The following is a 19,453-nucleotide window of genomic DNA, read 5'->3' as shown; positions in this document are numbered from 1 at the left end:
GCGCGCTGTTAGTTTCCCAAACAGCTGCTTGAAACACAGAGCTTGCATGAGTGCGAAAATTGTTATTTCATCTCCTTAACCACGGGACGTAAATAGCGACCGTCATTAGCTTAACCATAGTGACACGTTGAACAAAGAAATATGAAACTAACGAGCTGAAAGTTTATTAACAACAGAGAGAGCTTTGTTATGACTGATGATTTCTATATTACAAAATATGATGGTGCTTTATGGCAAGTATATTAGGTCGATTCTGCATGAGGTGGCGTTGCAGACACTCCTAAGGAGGTGGTTGTCAGCGTCCCGTGGCATCTTCTAGAAGCAGCCTGCAAATGGGAGTGACAGTAATGAAGAACATCATCACTCTTTTACGGAACACAGTTAAAGTTGCAAAACGAAGTGAATGAAAGCTAACAGACAATGAAGTGAAGAATGATATAGGATCGTTATTTGTAGTCTTTTAACTGTATTGTAGTAATTATCATATGAAAGTCAAGAAAGTAAAGTGTACAAAAAAGCAACTTGCCACCGCCAAGGGATGAACCTGCAACCTTTAGGCAACGTGCAATGGCCGTAGAGCTGCGATGGCTAATATCCTCCTGGCCACTCTGTCTGGTATTTACTTTTAAATACGAAGCATTTATTAGCGACCTTCGGTGAATTTGAGCATATCTATCTATCTATCTATCTATCTATCTATCTATCTATCTATCTATCTATCTATCTATCTATCTATCTATCTATCTATCTATCTATCTATCTATCTATCTATCTATCCAGCCGTCTACGACTTTTAGCTCTCCTGGCCGTTTCGGTAAAGTTATAGATACCGAAATCGTTACGGCAACATGACTGTATGACAAGCATAAGTGACAAGACATAACATGAAAATCATAACATATACGTCATGAATGTCATGATTTAAATTTCATGGTCTTGCTGCTCTTGTGGTGGTTTCATTCACAAGTCATACTGCAGAAATAGTATGGTATTACGTGACTACATGGCGAACACAAGTCACGCACCCTAGCGTGGAAACCATGACTTGCATATCATGTAATTGATGACTACATGCCACACTTTTGGCGCACTTGCGGTCGTTTCACTAGCTTCACATATACCAAATTTGGCATTACGTGACGCGAATCGACGACGCAGGTGAATGACACTTCGAAACTTGATAATCATGACATGTGCGTCATGTAAAACATGACTACATGCTACACTCATGATGTATTCGCGGCCGTTTTCTATCTTCGCATATAGAAAATTTGTCATTACGTGACATAAATGGATGACGGTGGTAATTGACACGTCCAAACCGAGATGATCATGACAGGCGTGTCACGTAAAAACACGGCTAAATGCTACGCTCATAGCGTGCTCGTGGCCGTTTCGTTAGCTTCATGCGCATTAAACTTAGTACCCTTTGACGTGAATAAATGAAGGTAAATGACACGTTCGAACATGATAATCATGACACGGATGTGATTTACGGCACAGTTTGCGGCATTTACGGCATATTAATGTTGTGCTGATTTGAAAGTGCCATATACCAAGCTTCCTCAATCGTGCTTCGCATATCACTGATTCCCACTGTACGTGGGATCTGCCACTTTTGCCTGCATACAAAACTGGCCACGTGGCAAATTACGTGGGCATTAATGACATTCTTAATATGTGTAAATGCGAGAACGTGACTTGTCAAAAAGTGTGTTTCAAAGGGCTGCGGTCAAGTGTGATTTATCGTGGTACTGACTCAATATGTTTTCGACTGTTGTTCAGCAGCTTCTAGGTCGCGACAACGTATCGCGACAAATGGGCCATGATGTGATTGCTCACCTAAGCTGTATTTTCGGAGTTCGAATTTATTTAGCGTTTCTTGCACATTCCGGTGAGTGAACCGTCATGGTGACACAACTTTCAGACGCTATGGTATCACTTTCCTAACCGAGAACAGTAGTTTTCCGAGTGCCACAAAAATTTGTACGCAATATTTCTACATCGAGTTGATAGTTGAGCGTTCTCCTAAAAATGAGGCGGGATTGTATTTTCGCCATAAGAGCGTTGCCGTTCACTATATTCTAATAGGACAATCGAGGGAATGTGGCATTAGCTTGCCGAGATGCATCAGATGTGGCGGTTTCTCCTTAATCAGGCAAAAACCAACCATGGGCACAGTGTCACAATTACCTGTATCGTAGGCTTCAAGGTGGTAAAAAAATAGCGCTCTCAGCTGCAAGGCGTTGTGAGTTGCAAAAAGGCACAGAATAAAATTCCCTCGGCATCAGTCATTCTTTGAAAAAAAATTATTTAGCTCAGTGTCAACTTTCGACTGCTGCTTTATTGTCGCGGCTTTCTGATCATGTCCTAGTTGTACAATTTGCCAAGTAAAACTCTCACTTAAATCAATGTCCCCGGAGGACTGATGGCTAGTTGAATCATGGTAGTAACATGTTAATTAAAGTAAAATCATCTCTATTGCATTGTAAATGACCAACATAAATTCCTTTTTTCTATTAGTGCTTGTGATGTGGCACACACACGGTGGCCTTTCTCCTTTATATGGAGCTTCTCATAAATATTTCCCGTGATTGGGTCAATTGACGGAACAACATCATATTTACTATAGACATTTACTGATTGTTTCTAAATTTTTATAAGAGAAGCTTGCGACTTCCATCGAGTGAGTCACCTTAAACTTTTAGAAGGTTTTTTCACCATCACACCACCAAAGAAAAATAACGTCAGATTTTTAGCATACCTCTATAAACAAATTGCAATATAAACTTTTAAAACAAGCATGCCTTATAAGGCTTACACGGGGGGGGGGGGGTAGACTTAGCGCTTCGCGATGATTTCAACTACCTGGGATTCCTATATGTTCAACCAATATTCGGTTCTTGAGGATCTCTACATTTCAGTGTCTTACGAATTCTAATGTTCATAACAGCTCTAATTATAGCTGTACCCAACTTTTCCATGCTTGGAAGGTTTCGCGTTTGGGAGCAGAACACGGTTGGTACTAAAACACTCTTCCACATATTTTAACCAGATTATGTACCTAACAACAAGACCACTCCTTTCCTACAACATAGTAAAAAAGTTCAATGCCGTTACACGGGAACGAGCTTATTACATTCAGTTTGTCCACAGCCAGGTTGGAGACTTCATCTTGCCATCAGGTAATCACTCATGTGCCCCGGAAAGAAGTGTGCATGCTCGTGACCCAAGGCTCCTCCGAGGCCTAACGCCGCACCGGTGGCGTACATGTGTTGCGATTCTGACTGCTGAAGAAGGGCACCATACGGGCTGCGCACCACGTACTCCGGTTCATTCACGTAGTCCCTATGGCCATGGCCGTAGCCTCGGCCCCGATGGCCGTGTCGGTCTTCTCCCTCGTGGATGGTACGCACCACAAAGCCATGTGGGTAGTCTTCTCCGCCCGCATACACGTGTTGCTCTGTGGCGTGTTCCAACCCGGCATGGCTTGAAGCTAGCGCGAGGCAGCATGCTAGCAGGATCAGCGACGAGATCTGCGAGTTAATATCACATGTGTATAGGAGCTTCCGCTTGTGATTGCTTACCACTGCGAAACTGCCTGGAAGTGGGAATGCACCAAAGCAACTTCAGGTTATATTAACGGTTACATGAAGTTAGCGAAAATTCAAAACAAAAAACGGAAAGAGCCGTCAAACCTGATGGTAAAATATCTGTATATTTTATAGCACACATTGCTAAAGATTTTCCCCGTGAATATTTAAGTGCGGAAACCACAAAGTTATGCGAAGGAATCCTGGTTAAGTTTTGCTAGCAGGTAGTTCAGATTTGCTCATCGTTACAGGAGAGCACGCACTGACGACGGAGACAAAAGAAGAACAATACAACAAAACCTTTCACTTCCAGGTAAAGAACAATAAAGGAAAACGGAAGAAATAGACATAGAGAGGGCCACGCATGTGTTGATTCTGCAGAAAACATTACACAATGACATACGCCACACATCAATTGCTTAAGAAGTTAGCTTTGCACCAAGGTGAGGTGATAAGACATGCCTGCCAAAACCTTTAAGATACTAGGGGATGTGGTCCAGAAAAGACACCTCTTTTTCTATTAGTGGTAGTTATGTGGCACACATGTGGTGACCTTCCTCCTTTATATAGATTCTCATAAATATTTATTGTGTTGGGCTCATGTGACGGAACAACACCATGGTGGCTGCGAAATCTGGAAAGCACCCGTATTATCGCACTGCAAGCTGCAGAGCGCGCAGAACGCTGGACTTTTAACTGCGTTCCTGTGCTACGGTAAGGCACACACTCAGACATCATCTTGTCTAGAAAACGTAAGCACTGCTGCATGATAACAGGATTCAGTACACGACTTTGAAGGGGCAAGGATAATGCCTATAGGTGTGGTTAATGGTGTGCAGCAGGCCCATAGCTAAAGAAGGAGGGTGCTTTCGCCCCCACCCCCACCCCGAAATTCAAAATTAATGGGTATTTTCTGGGGACGAATAATGAAATAAACATAATAAATAATAAATGCAGTGCAAGTCAGCCACCAGAGCGCCCAAACCACGCACTCACGTGTTCCCTTTAGAAATAAAGTGACAGTGTTTATACAGTGCACATTCTGAGATAGTTTTTTCTCTCAGCACCTTCTCAATTTTTTCAATGCCAGCCAGATGCGCACAATCCAGCCGTTCGCCACCCTGTCCTCTATTACTTTCCTGCTCTAGCCCAACTCTTAGCCTTCGCATGTGCTTTGCTGTCATGGGGAAGCAGTGGTGGTGGCGCATGGAAGCACAGTCCTAACCCTTTTTATATTCGTTTCTCAGTGACCGCCAAATTCGTATGATCTGACGTCACGCCCTGGATGAACTGTACTTTGTAGTGTTCCTAGCGGCTACCTGGAAATTGGGAAATAAGGCAGCATCGGTGGTGGCGGACGGACGCACTGTCCTAAGCCTATTTATCTTCGTTTCCCAGGTTAATTCCTCCTTTTGCCTGCTGCTCTGGTTTTGTGCGGCTTTGCTACCTAGAACAAAGAAACTAAAGTTGCAACAAAGAAACTAAAGAATATAAAGTTGCATGCCAGGCTGAAGAAGAGTCGCTGGCAGTAAATGATTTGATTTGTAGTTTGAATTTTATTTTCACAATTCTTGTTTAGTGTTTCTAGTGGGTACATTCTGGCGAGAAATGTGGAAGTCTATCTCAAAAAGTTCCTTTTTTTTAAGGTCTATAATTGTAAAGGCCGATAATTGTAAAATTCAATACTTTTAAAACAAAGGACAAGATTCTTTCAAACGGCCGCAAACTTAAAAACACCGGTTACAGCGTTGGCGAAGACTTTGCCGCAACAGTTCGAATTGCTTGCAGGCATCTTATCGCTTTCGCTAGGTCCCAGTCATGTCCATTTATGTTGACCTTCAAAACACTACGCATGGGCAAGAAACGCTACATATTTGAGGAATCGTCACAAACCGTTAAAGAATTACTATAGCTAGTTCCTCGCAATCCAAACGCGCGTCATGGCCCCAGATCCACTCCACGCCCACTACTTTCGCTATCAGTTATTTTTGCTAATATACGCAGTTTTCTTCCAAAGCGAGACGTCATTTCTAATCTTGTTTCCTCGTCGAGCAGCAACATACTAGTTTAATCAGAAACATGGCTATACAGTGACATTAGCGACCATGAAGTTCTTACAGACCTTCGAAATTTTACAGTGTTTCGCAAGGACCGTATAGACAGGCGAGGCGGGGGCGTGGCTATTGCAATAAGCAAAGATATTTCTTGTAATGCGCTTAACATTCAGACTGACCTCGAAATTATATGGCTTCTCTGCCATGCCACTCCTGAAACTGTTTTAATTGGTGCCTGTTATAGACCTCCCCACAGCACTCCCGACTTTGCTAGTAAACTTAACGACACGTTAAATGATTTAACTACTGCATACCCTAACGCCCGCATTCTTCTTTTTGGGGATTTCAATCATCCTCTCATTGACTGGGTAAATCAAATTACTTTGACGTTAGGAGAACCCGAAGCGCACGACTTTCTTGATGTGTGCCTTAACTTTAACTTAACCCAACTTGTAACTGAACCAACTCGCGTAACTCAAACGTGCGCCAATACCCTTGACTTAATATTAACAGATCACCCTGACAGCCTTTCGTCCATTTCATATCTTCCAGAAATTAGCGATCACAAGGTAATTCATGCTGAGTTTACGTTCAAACCGGTGTCTCGTCAGAAAAGTAAAAAAAAATTATACGTCTTTATGACAAAGGAAATTACACAGCTATCATTGATGAACTCCGCTCTTTCCATCTTTCGAATCACTTTTCCAAAATAGATCAGTGCAAGATAGCTGGAAATTGTTTGCGGACAATGTGGATTATCTTGTGAGCAAACATATACCCACATTCAATTTCCAGACCGACACTCAAAAGCCCTGGTTCACCAAAACACTAAAACGCCTAGAAAACAAAAAGAAACGCCTCTTTCGTTCAGCCAAACAGAAGGGAAGGCAATGCGCATAAAAAATACTATGTAGCCGAACATGACTACCTAGGAAAAATATGCGAAGCAAAACACTCTTTCTATAACTATAACTTGCCGACCATTCTAAAAAGTGACCCACGCAAGTTTTTTGAAATAATCAACCCTCACCCCACGCAGTCTACTAACTTCACCGACGATGCCGGGAGACCTGTAAGTGACGTTGATTGTGCAAACATCTTTAATAGCGCATTTGGATCAGTGTTCACAAAAGAAACAGACCTTTCATTTTACATGCCGACTTCCACTATCGAACTCTTGATGCCACGCATGACAATTTCCGTGTCTGGTATAATATCTATAATTAACAACCTAAAACTGTCGTCCTCCGCGGGTGTAAACAATATTGACTCCAAGTTCCTTAAAAACACTGAAGATGTCTGTGCCGAATATTTATGTTTATTGTTTTCGCAGTCACTTGCCACAGGCACACTGCCTGACGATTGGAAAAAGGGAAGGTCATTCCAGTCTTCAAGGCTGGTAACAAAAACTCGCCTTTAATTATCGTCCCATCTCATTAACTTCAGTGCCTTGCAAAATCATGGAACACGGCATATTCACTCACATCATCACTTTTCTTGACAAGGTTAATTTTTTTCATCCTGCGCAACATGGCTTCTGAAAAGGGTTTTCATGCGAAACTCAACTAGCACTTTTTGTTCATGACCTTCATTCCAATCTCGATAATAACCTTCAAACCGACGCCATATTTCTAGATTTCACCAAAGCATTTGATAAGGTACCTCATAAACGCCTGTTACTGAAACTTTCCCACTTAAACTTACACCCCGCAGTCTTAATCTCGATCCAAGAATTCTTACATAACCGTTCCCAATCTGTCCTTGTAAATGATCAGCTCTCCAACTTTATTCCAGTTACATCAGGTGTCCCTCAGGGTTCCGTCCTTGGCCTTTTGTTATTTCTAATATACGTTAAAGACGCATCCTCACGAAAGGAAGCGGTAACGGTTGTTCAACGACGGCGTTCCCGTCGACGGCGGTGCTCGAAGAAAAGAAAAAGCAATCCTGTGCCGAAGGTGCCTTCACTAACGCCGTCACCGCCACCGCCGCCACGACCACAGAGACCTCCCCCGCCCCCGCCACCAGGTGGGGTACGTCCAGAGGTACCGGAAGACACTGTGGCGCTACAGAGAACATCCGGCTCTGACTGGCCCACTTTACCGCGGGTACACGTGTCTACGGAACCGCAATATCGACATTCAACAACGAATATGCCCCCAGCAGGCAGTCTGTCCGCCCAAGAGGTACAAGTCTTTTCTGTACTGAGGTCGTTCATGAGTGTTATTCGCACTCTATTGGATAGTCCACAGATCCCTGCCGCTAAATGCGCGCTGCAAATCTTGGACACACTAGAACCTGTTCTTGCCGGACTTCAGTAACAAGATGGCGCACCATAGACCGCATCAGCTTTTCCGAGAAAAAGTCAAGCGTGCTTCCATAATTCAGTGGAACGCAAGAGGTCTACAGTGAAGAATGCCTGAGTTCCGACAATTCATTTTCGAAAATAAATTTCCCATCATCATCATTTGTGAACCGCATTTTTCAAAAATACCTCGTCTGTCGGGCTATGAACCGTTCGTTTCTTTAACGTGCATTGAGCGAGGTCAAGTTGCTGTGTACATCCGTAAAGAACTCACTTACGTTCTCCAAAGAGTAGATTCTCACAATGGAAATCACTACGTGTGTCTATATGTTAAAAAGAAGAAGTTGTCGTTTACACTGATAGGCGCATATATAGCGCCGTCAGGTCCACTACATCAACAAATCTTGAATGGTATATTTGCAACGACTCCAGCGCCTTGGATATTGATGGGCGACTTCAACGCCCATCATCCATTGTGGGGAAGCATCAGGACAAATCGAAAAGGCACGGACCTAGTTGATCTCGCATCAGAGCACGGGCTTCAGGTGCTGAACGACGGCAGCCCTACTTATCTCCGAGGAGTAACTTACAGCAGTTGCCTGGACTTGACATTAGTGTCGCATAGCATTGTCACGAAAGTCCAATGGTTCACAAATATTGAAACACGTGGCAGCGACCATATCCCCACGTACGTGACAGTCAGAGGTTTGGACGATTCTCCTTCCCCTGGACATTCAAGACTTATTGACTGGGAAGAGTTTCAGATATCAGTGGAGAGCAAGTGCATGCACGGACCACCGGAATCCAATGAAGAAGTGATTAGTTGTGCAATGGAGACTTCCACGAAGATATGTTCGAAAGAATCGAGACGCACGGCACTCGACCAAGAGTTGGAACAACTTAGAGCGGTCCATCGACGTGCCGAAAGACGATACAGACGCACGAAATCTATCTCTGACCTCAGAGAATCCAGACGCATTTAGAAAAAAATCCAGCGTCGAATGCACAAACTTCATGATGACGGTGGAAGAATTTTTGTGACTCGCTAGACCCTCGAAAGCCCTTGTCTCCCATATGGAGGACTCTTCGAGGTATTCACTCGCACCCGCAACAACGTCACCCCTTCACCGCTCTGGCGCTACATCAAAGTCGCTCACAGCTTGATGTTTCTGGGGAATTTTGTGCAAAGATCGCCGGCGACATCTCTATACCGATCGATCTAATGCCACAGGATGTTCCAGTCGCACGAGATCAGCAAATGGAGGTTGCGTTCACCATGGAAGAACTTCATGCGGCATTGAACACAAGCAGACGCTCATCGTCCCCAGGTCCGGATGGAGTGACCTATACTGCCCTACGTCACCTAGGCCCGAAGGCACAGCGCTGTCTCCTGGACATTTTCAATAAGTCTTGGCATAATGGAATGGTACCTGATGAGTGGAAGTGTAGTCGCCTGGTGCCTTTGCTGAAGCCCGGAAAGTCTCCATTCGATTTGGCATCATACCGGCCTATAGCACTAGCAAGCTGCGTTGGCAAGGTCATGGAGAGGATGCTGCTTACACGCATGGAATGGTACCTGGAACATTATAACATCTATCCTGATGCTATGGCTGGTTTTCGACGAGGTCGGTCCTCAGTTGATAGCCTTATTGACTTAGTGACCTCTGTTCAGCATCAGAAAGCTCAGAAGCGGCTGTCGGTAGCTCTGTTCTTAGACGTGAAGGGTACCTATGACAACGTGACCCACGAGGCTGTTCTCAATGCTCTTGAAGCAGCTGAACTTGGAGGTCGTGTCTTTCGATGGGTAAGAAGCTACCTCACAAAGAGATCTATGTTCCTTTTAACTGAAGATGGGTCTACGAATAAGTATTTCACAAGTCGTGGGGTGCCACAAGGCGGTGTTTTGAGTCCTACACTTTTCAACCTGGTTCTCGTGGGGCTCACTGAAATGCTGCCACAGACGGCTTATGTATCTCTCTACGCTGACGATATCTGCATTTGGGCGTCCGGCGTGACACGACCTCAAGTGCGCGCAAGAATACAGAAAGCGGCAACAATGACATCAACATACCTTCGCCAGCAAGGTTTGACTATCGCCACAGAAAAATGCGCAGCGGTGGCGTTTACAGGCAAACCGATGTCTTTCTACTCATTGTGCATCGATGGCAGATCAATCCCATATAAGAGCACTCATAGATTCTTAGGCGTCATCGTAGATCGTGACCTAACCTGGAGCCCGCATGTCACATACCTGAAGAAAAAGCTCATTGGCATTGAGAATGTATTCAAGTTCGTCGCCAGAAAATCATGGGGCCCATCCGTGCACTCCATGTTGCAGCTTTATACAGCCCTCTTTCTCGGAACTCTCCGGTACAGCCTTCCGGTCCTGTCCAACACGTGCAAGACTAACATCTGTGCACTGCAAAGCGTACAAGCCCAAGCACTTCGGATATGCCTTGGCCTTCCAAGATGCTCATCGACAGTGTCAACTATTGTTATTGCACAAGAACAACTGGTCACAACGCACATCATTGTCGAGACGCTGAGAGCGCACATTCGGCATTTATCACGGCTACCGTCACATCATTTAGCGTGTTTGACAGCTCGGAGGCCCCATTCTTCGTACTGCGGTATCGTAACAAAACATCAGGACATACTACCGCCTGGCTTCAAACTTGCCATGCATCCAGCAACTGCGCCATGGAGTCTTCGTGAACCTGACGTGCGCTTATCAGTTCCTGGAATCTTTAAGAAGGCACGCATGTCAACGCTAGCCCTGAAGCAACTGACTTTGCGTCTGTTGGACGAAAGGTACTTCGACCACATACATGTTTACACCGATGGCTCCACTAATTCCAACAGCTCCACAGGAGTAGTGGTTGTTCCATCTGAAAATGTGTTGCTTCAGTACAAGTTTTCTCACACCACGACGTCGACAGCAGCAGAGCTCGCAGCACTTCAAGGTGCAGTAAAGTACATTCTTGACCAGGAACCTAACCAATGGGCCATCTTTTGCGACTCCAGGTCAGCCTTACAGTCTTACGGTTTGTTCTGCAGCACGGGCTACATGAACAATCAGTATATCAGATAAGGCACGACTACCACGAAGCACTCGCGGAAGGTCACGATATTGTATTTCAGTGGTTGCCGAGTCATTGCGGAATCGTTGGCATTGACCGCGCAGATGAAGCTGCTCGATCGGCTCATGACCAAGACCAGCGCACGCCCATACCACTCTTGAGAACGGACGCTGCAAGGCTACTACAATCACTTGCTCGCCGTATATCTCTTCTACAATGGAATACGCAGGGTTTCTCCAACACGCACCTGTATTCGATCGACCCAAACTTGCAACTTCGTTTGCCATCCGGGTTCCCACGATGCGCTGAAACTTTACTGTGTCGCATGAGGTTGGGCGTGGCATTTACGAATTCGTACTCTCGTCTCCTTGGAATGGCGAGCACTTCGGCATGCAACATCTGCGCCTGCGAGGAAACGCTTGAGCACATTCTATGTCATTGCCCAGCATACCAGACCGAACGACGTATTATGGAAGCCAAGCTCAGTCAGATGGATTCACGGCCGCTTACAGAAGAGAAGATCCTGGGACCTTGGCCGACGGCTTCCCATACGCGCAAAGCCACGAAAGCCCTCTTGTACTTTTTAAGGAACACCAAACTTCACGACCGCTTGTGAAAGAACTGTGCGAGGCCGTGCTGTGTAGTTTCGAGCTGACTATTTATGCTTCTCTTTCTTACTCCTCTTCTTTTCTGTCTCTTTTCGTTCTATTATTCCCCTTTTCCCCCACCCCAAGTGTAGGGTAGCCAACCGAGCCAAGCTTGGTTAACCTCCCTGCCTTTCCTCTCTATTTATCTCTCTCTCTCTCTCTCTAATATATATTAACGACCTACCAACGAACTTAACTTGTAACATACGCATGTTTGCTGATGACTGCGTTTTTTGCCGCACAGTAACGAATGTATCTGATCAAATTAGCCTCCAAAGTGACATTAACCAAGTGCAGCGTTGGTGTGAACGATGGAATGGAACTTAATCCTAACAAATGTAAACTTGTGTCGTTTCAGCGTCGCCATAACCCGCTCACCACTTCCTACGTAATCTCTAACACTCCTGTTCAACTTGTACAATCCTACAAATACCTTGGCCTAACTTTGTGCAGTGACCTAACTTGGGCTGAGCACATCCGGACTATCATCGCAGCTGCTATTCGTACTCTCAGCTTCCTAAAACGTCATCTGCGCAACGCACCCCACCATGTAAAATTATTAGCATATCAGTCCCTCGTAAGAAGCAAGCTTGAATATGTATCGTCAATTTGGAGCCCACAACACGCGTATCTCATTACTGCACTCGAATCACTTCAAAACCGTGCTACTAGATTCATTCATTCCTCATATGCCTATCACATTAGCGCATCATTTTTAAAAGAAGAAATTGGCCTGTCCCCTCTATCTTCCTGCCGCCGCATTGCCACCCTTTGCTTGTTTCATAAACTTTTTCACAGTCCACTTGCAATCGAACCTTACATTCCCCCCCCCCCCCCATTTCGCAGGTCATATTGCATTGGCCATGTTTTTCAAGTTGCCCGTCAACGTTCTCGCACCGTTACTTTTGCTGCCTCATTTTTTCTTCGCGCAGCTAAAGACTGGAATGACCTCCCCCACAATATTGCAGCAATCACCTGTCCATCAACATTTATGCATAGCGTCACAAGCCATTTTTCAAGCTAATTCATGGCTTTTTTGTGCGTTTTTTGTAACCCCACCCCTTATGTAATGTCCCCCTGGGGACCTTTAAGGTAATAAAATGAAATGAATGAAATGAAATAAGGTGACGGTGTGTTGAGCAACGTCTAAAACGTCACTACGATATACAAGGTGAACACATTGCTGTTTTTTGTCTGTGAGTACAGTATTCTCATATTGTTGTGATGTCTAAAAGCGCAGCATTCAAATCGGTGCAGTCTGGAAAAGATGAAGCTGTTCCAAGCAAACAAAATAACACTTGATTTGATTGATATGTGGGGTTTAACGTCCCAAAACCACTATATGATTATGAGAGACGCCGTAGTGGAGGGCTCCGGAAATTTTGACCACCTGGGGTTCCTTAACGTGCACCCAAATCTGAGCACACGGGCCTACAACATTTCCGCCTCCATCGGAAATGAAACAAAATAACACTTGCCCCACAAACATAGTGGTGAGAGCAAACGTCGGTCATCGATTATCGAATCTTGAATTAACAGGCATAGGTTTTTTTGCATAAGTCAGCGTACATTCCAGGGAGATCACAATAAAGTGCAAGCCCTAAAACATCCTCAACCTTACAAATTGAGTGCGCAAATTTAGTAGAAGACTCACACACGATCTAAAAACGTTCCAATAAATGTTCAATCGCTGCCGGCACCAAGCGACAACACAAACACCTGGTAGTGAGAGAGATTTCTCTGAAACATAGTGTATTTTTGAAGGTGTAAATATTGCTAGATACCGAACAAATACCCTGGCCGCAGCTACAGAGGCTGTTATCTAGACTGGACACCTCATGGTGAAGTGATAGGTCGCGAAAAAGCTCCATGGAAGTTATCAAAGGCGTTTATGAGTGCTTTATTGTAAAGCTACCTTCCCTTTATTATCACGAAAGAGCCCCTGTAGCTCCTCCTTCAGCTTATATAAATGACATCCACCCACTTATTGTACCACTTGGTCCCCTTCGATAGGTAGCAGTTGGTGGGTAAGTCGCCTAAGGTTGCAGTAGATCATTAGAGGTTACTAATTTTTAGCCAGAACTTACGTCACATATTCTGCGCAAGACTTGTGCTCACACAAATGTAGGACGATATATATATATATATATATATATATATATATATATATATATATATATATATATATATATATATATATATATATATATATATATATATATATATTGAAGACTTCTAGGGGCAGCTGGGGTCCCATATTCAAGAATTACTTCTTTCATTTATCTAGCTTTCATCTTCTCGGAACTTCTGCTTTTTTGCAGCGCATAGCTGTGAAAGAAGAGAGGCACATGCGGGCACAGACACAGCGCCAGCTTCTTCTGTGCCTCTTTAATGTTACAATCATACTCGCATCTGCAAAGTAGACAACTATTTTCAGGTTGATGAGTAATGCTGTATGCGCTGGATTGAATTACTTGCAGTGCTCATCAAGTGGCCGTGTGGGAAGGGCAAAAAAGGAAGCAGCTTCTTACATCTTTCCCCGAAAAGGATCAACGCAGGAGCGAGGAAAGAAGTACGTTTCTGGAAAGCTAAGATGGTACTTCCACATTTCTGTAAAGTGCACTTTAGATGAAAAGTGAAATTCCGGAAACCATACAGAATTGCAACTGCGGAACATAAAAAATCACAACCTCCAGATAGAGAGCACGAAGTTGCGTGGTCCCGTAACGGCCAGGGGCTTTGGAACGAAGGAAGCAAATTTCCTGGAAGTAAAAGTCGCAGGCGGGCATCCGCATCCGCGTACGTGCCCCGCAACGGCAGCAGCTTATTTTGGAAGAATTGAGAGAGACAGAAAGAGCGAAAGAGCCCACTACGAGGCTGTGTGCTTGAACGCTCTTCTATAGAGCCACGCTATGGACCATTTTCCTTGAAGCTCTTTGAAGAATCACAATCGCGGCTCTTGAAACAAAGCACGCAAAGTCGAGTCGGTTCGCGTGCTCTCTCGGGGCGGAAAAGACCACCGGTATTTCCTTGTTGGTGAAACGTAAGAACATCCTTGCTATAATAGCCTTCTCGCGCGTAGTGGGACATCTTGCATTTCGACAGTCGATGAGGACACAGTCAGTAAAAAATGCTCCTGACACACACGTCTTGATGGTACCAATCATGTACATGGCTCCCCTATACGACTAGTTTTCGACTTATATTGTGACTGAGTGATTGTGTCAGAACCTGGTGACTGACTCTCGCTTGTGGCCCGTGAGTTCGTGTGCTAGCCAAGCCTTGGTGGCTGATACATGTCTGCTGAGCTGTGAAACTAGATCTACGCTCCGCTACATAAACAGTGTTCCCTGAAAAAGCTTTTGCAGAGGCAGTCGCCTCTGATAGTTTGTTTTGTTACCCACAATAAGCGATTCCCTTTCGTTTTTTTTTCAAGCGAGAGTTCAGGGCAAGAAATGAACCTGCAATAACGCAAATTTCTTGCCAAAATCATTGTAATCAACCAGGACGGCCATATATATATATTTTTTTTTGGTCAGCAGCAATAGAGAATTGATTATGGTGCTCGACTGTTCACTCGAATTTCGCGGGTTTGGTCCTGGCCGTGGCTGTCGTATTTCGGCGAAGGCAAAATGCGAGATATCCATGTACTATTTGTTGTCTGGGATCAAATCCCGGCTGAGGTGGCTGCAATTTTGATGGACGCACCTCGTGTACTTAGCTTTAGAATCTCGGTAAGGAACCCAAGGTAATGTAAATTTCCGAAGCCCCCCACTGCAGGGACTCTCATAATGTTATTGTGGTTTTGGGACGTTAAATTCTGGATATATTATTATTATTATTACTGCTCGATGTCACTGTACGTTAATGTTACCAGATGGTCGATAGTTGAAGAGCCCTCCTCTATACAGCGTCTCTCAATAGCAAATCGTAGTCTTGGAACGTGATTCCCTAAATATTTATACATTATACGGTGCACATTTGAAATTATAGAGCCACCTCGAGCGCCGATCTGAAATTCACTGTGTTATCGGTGAGTAGCGATAAGCCGGGCTCTTTGCACGTAAAATTTATGCAGTAGTTTGAGCAATCCAGCCGCATTGGAACAGTGCTGGCTTTTCTGCTTGCAAAACGAAAGATAAAAACACTTGTTTTGTTGCTGAAGCGTCGAATCACCAGGCCTTGCGCCTTCCCGAAAACTCTTAATTCAATGCACGTCAAATTATTGGTCACAACAACGATGAGAAATCTTGGGAATATTCAACAATAATACGAAGGATCATATAAATACATAATTTGTCAAGGTTTCATTAGCAATTAATGATTTATTACACAGGTCAATAGAAGAGAAATCATTTGCACTAATGGACGAGAAAATTGTGCCTTAAGAGCCCAGTCACGGTGGTCTAGTGGCTAAGGTACTCGGCTGCTGACCCACAGGTCGTGGGAACGAATCGCGGCTGCGGCTGCTGCATTTCCGATGGAGGTTGAAAGGTTGGTGGCCTGTGTGCTCAGATTTGGGTGCACATTAAAGAACCCCAGGTGGTCAAAACTTCTGCAGCCCTCCACTATGGTGTCTCTCATATACATATGGTGGTTTTCGGAGGTTAAAGCTCACGTATCAATCAATTGTGCCTAAAGTGACTTTAGGTGCTCATAAGTAGAAATTTCACTCGACGTCTTCTTCATCTGTCGTCGTCTCATTGAAGACAGTCCGTTCACAAGAACAGAAGAATTATTTACTAAGCTGGTAATCGTTCGTGCTGAGGTTCAGGCAGCTAATCAGTGAACTTTCCATGGCCATATCTAGCTGCCGTCGAAGGGTGTTTGGTCAAAAATGCAGGGCGTGTTCATTGAAAAATGGTAGGACTTCATTCTTATTACGACTTGCACCTATTCAGAGCACATGAGTATCTCATCTGAGTATCTTTGTAACTTCATTCAGTGGCATAGTGCTATGCTCACCATCGGAGGTTCAATAATTTTATGACAAGTGCGAAACATCGCGATATAATATTTCAGTCGTCATGACTATCGCCGTTAGGCATCACAAAGCGTTCACTTGGAGGTCAGCCAATTTTACTGATGCATGTTCTTTTACGAAAGCGCCATCATCACATCGTAAACCATTCCTTTTTGCTGCTGCGCTCACTGAATGATTTCTTAAGGTACACCTTCATACACATTGCTAATATTGAACGGTCAAAAATGGTAGCTGAAATATACGAAAACGAAAAATATATTATATTAGTTCCGTTATTTGCCTTGCCCTTCATCGTATACTTACGTAGAGACATATACCCATAACCATGAGCAGGTGATTATTTTAGAGTCACCTGTTTTCTCACGTTACAAAAGTAAACAAGTGGGCTGCATTTCAAACATGTTTATTTTAACCCCCCCCCCCCAAAAAAAAAATAACAGAATATATAACGTTTTTATTTTAGACTATATCTAACTATCCCAATTAGTCGTAATATCTGTCGCCATTGTGCTCGCTCAACAACCATTAGTTCATTCACGCCGCTAGGGTTTACTGTCGGTACCCTCAGATATGCGGTTGGAGCTTGTAATTGCCGTAATGGGTGGCTGCAGAATTAAGTGTACATTTAGGCATAGAGTTTCCTATAAGCAGTGGCATAGGCAGAGTGTTTTTTGGGGAGAGAGGCAGGACCGATCTGAAATGGGGGCCAGGCAAGCAAATGGTGACTTTGCGCTCTGTACGCAATGGAGGAAACATTGATGAGGGGGGAAGGGGCAGGGGTCAGTTTGCCACCCACTGGCTACGCCCCTGTGTTTACGGGAGCTAGAATAAATGGCACTTCAACCAGCATTTTCACTTCAACAGCTTGACCTTTAAGGCTCATCAATTCAAATTGGCTAACGAAGTTCACAGTGGTACATATTTTAATCTAAAACAAAACCAAAAATACAAACCAGAACAAACCAAAGCTATAAGTCAGTTCGAAGGACTCAAGCAGGTAGACTAGCCAAATTCGTGTACTAACCATCATTCCCATATTGGCAGAACGATTGCAGCGCAAGTGTTCTCTATAGCATATATTGGAGAAAACTCTTCGACTTTCAGACCAAAATACCTATATTTAATATAGTCGAGGATTTAGATTTCTGCTCTCATCATGAAAGCCATTAGCACTGATATACCTTCCACCTGCACTCTCTTGGTGGAAATTCAAGAGCAACTTGTCGCTTGGATTTCCACCCGATCAAAAAGGCAAGAGGCTGAACCTCATTCTCAGATTTTTTTTTCATTGGTTGAGCGCTAGTGCTAATGACAACTTGAGCATCATCACTACGTGCAATATTCATGTAGCAGCTTATAAATCGTCAGATCTTTGATTCAATGTGGACGGAGAAGAATATTATCCATGAATGCAAATCGCTACACTAATTCATAATAGAAGTGTCACGTATTGATCAATACATTCGGTTGCACGAGCATGTGAAGAATTCTCTTAGTTCGATACTCCTCGTCGTGCAACATCTGAGAGAGAGAAAAAAAAAGAGTATGTCACTGTGATTTCTCCTTGAAGTTATGTCCCAGATCAACCTCTCAGCATACTATTTCGATCACATTTAGGCCGGCTGTAAGAAGTGGCTCGAACAAGTGGAAAGTGGGCTATGTACTATTATGATGACTGAAACAACTGGCGAATGTAATATTTCTAACTATTCGAGCTTACATTCCCTGCTGTTTTACTTTTCGGGAATTGCTGTCACCTACGAGCGTTTCCGTTTCTTCTTTTTTTTTTTCTCGCAGACTTCAAAGTGGTTAGACTTTGCTAGTGAATTCGCATACATGACAAACGCAGTAGCAGTGTGACTGCTGCTGCTGTTGTTACATGCTTACCTTTATATGAGACGTCATGTCTCGCAGCCGGCGCTGTGCCCCCACCTAAGCTGTCCGAAATCCAGAATGGCAAGAAACCGCGCGTGCGTTTGCTAAGGGCCATTTATAGGCTTGGCTGGGCAGTGTGGGAGATCCCTCGCCGCCCGAGCCACGCACGAGGGAGGGAATGTGCCGTGACGGAATCGGAAAGGGCAGCCGTCTCGGCACTGGACCAGGAAAGAGGGTCACCACCGGCTACCGTCCAGCGAGTGCTCTTCCTCTCGCGCGATGCTTCACACGTCATCCGCTAGCAACGCTGCAAGACTCGCCGCGCCTTTCACGTGTTCCTGTTTTCTCTTCCTCGCAGTAGCCGTACACACATACACGCTACGCGATTCTGCGTATGTCTTCGGCTCGATGCACAGTTACCAGTTATAGAAAAACCGGGCCGCCTCTACCCCACTCCTATAATAACGGTCGCGCGCGCTGAAGTCGAAGAGCGGCCTGGAGGAAGATCGCAGTGTTCTCGGCCGGCATGCTTGCATATCCTCCAGGCAACCGTGTTTTGTTTCTGGCGCCGATCCGGCCGCCGGTGGCGATTCGCTTTCACCCTCACGCGCACTCGTCGTCTTTTGCCGCGCGCGACCTTAACCGGCAACGGCGGCGTTTGCGTGGCGCCTCTTTGAGAAGAAAGAAACGCGTGCACTATTTTTAGGACAGCCACTCTGGAGGTCTACAGTGCGCGTAGTTGACGGAACGCGAGGCGCACGTTTGTGTTGCCTGAATCGAGCCGCCGGTTCTCCTGGGGAACAGCGAGCTACTTCGGGCTTGCCGTTATGGACCACTCTCTCAACGCATTTGCCGACGTCTCGCCCGACTGTCCATGACTCGCCAAGCGCGCACACTGAGGTCGTGTTGTTATTGTGT

The 19,453-nt window shown here is 44.7% G+C and overlaps 1 protein-coding gene across 1 annotated transcript; it reads right to left on the bottom strand.

The window, feature by feature from the left end:
* Positions 1-140: 140 nt before the first annotated feature.
* LOC119187626 (uncharacterized) lies at positions 141-18,696 on the bottom strand. The gene is made up of 3 exons (XM_037435714.2): positions 18,548-18,696; positions 3,140-3,536; positions 141-326 (listed from the first exon to the last, which is right to left on the bottom strand). Exons 1-2 carry the CDS (start codon positions 18,563-18,565, stop codon positions 3,171-3,173), a joined length of 384 nt encoding a protein of 127 aa, XP_037291611.2. The 5' UTR covers positions 18,566-18,696; the 3' UTR covers positions 141-326; positions 3,140-3,170.
* Between the last annotated feature and the right edge of the window lie 757 nt (positions 18,697-19,453).

The sequence above is a fragment of the Rhipicephalus microplus genome, chromosome X (assembly GCF_043290135.1).
Source record: "Rhipicephalus microplus isolate Deutch F79 chromosome X, USDA_Rmic, whole genome shotgun sequence".
Lineage (NCBI taxonomy): Eukaryota > Metazoa > Arthropoda > Arachnida > Ixodida > Ixodidae > Rhipicephalus > Rhipicephalus microplus.
The sequence above is the reverse complement of the archived record's forward strand: the minus strand, read 5'-3'. Positions and strand labels throughout refer to the sequence as shown.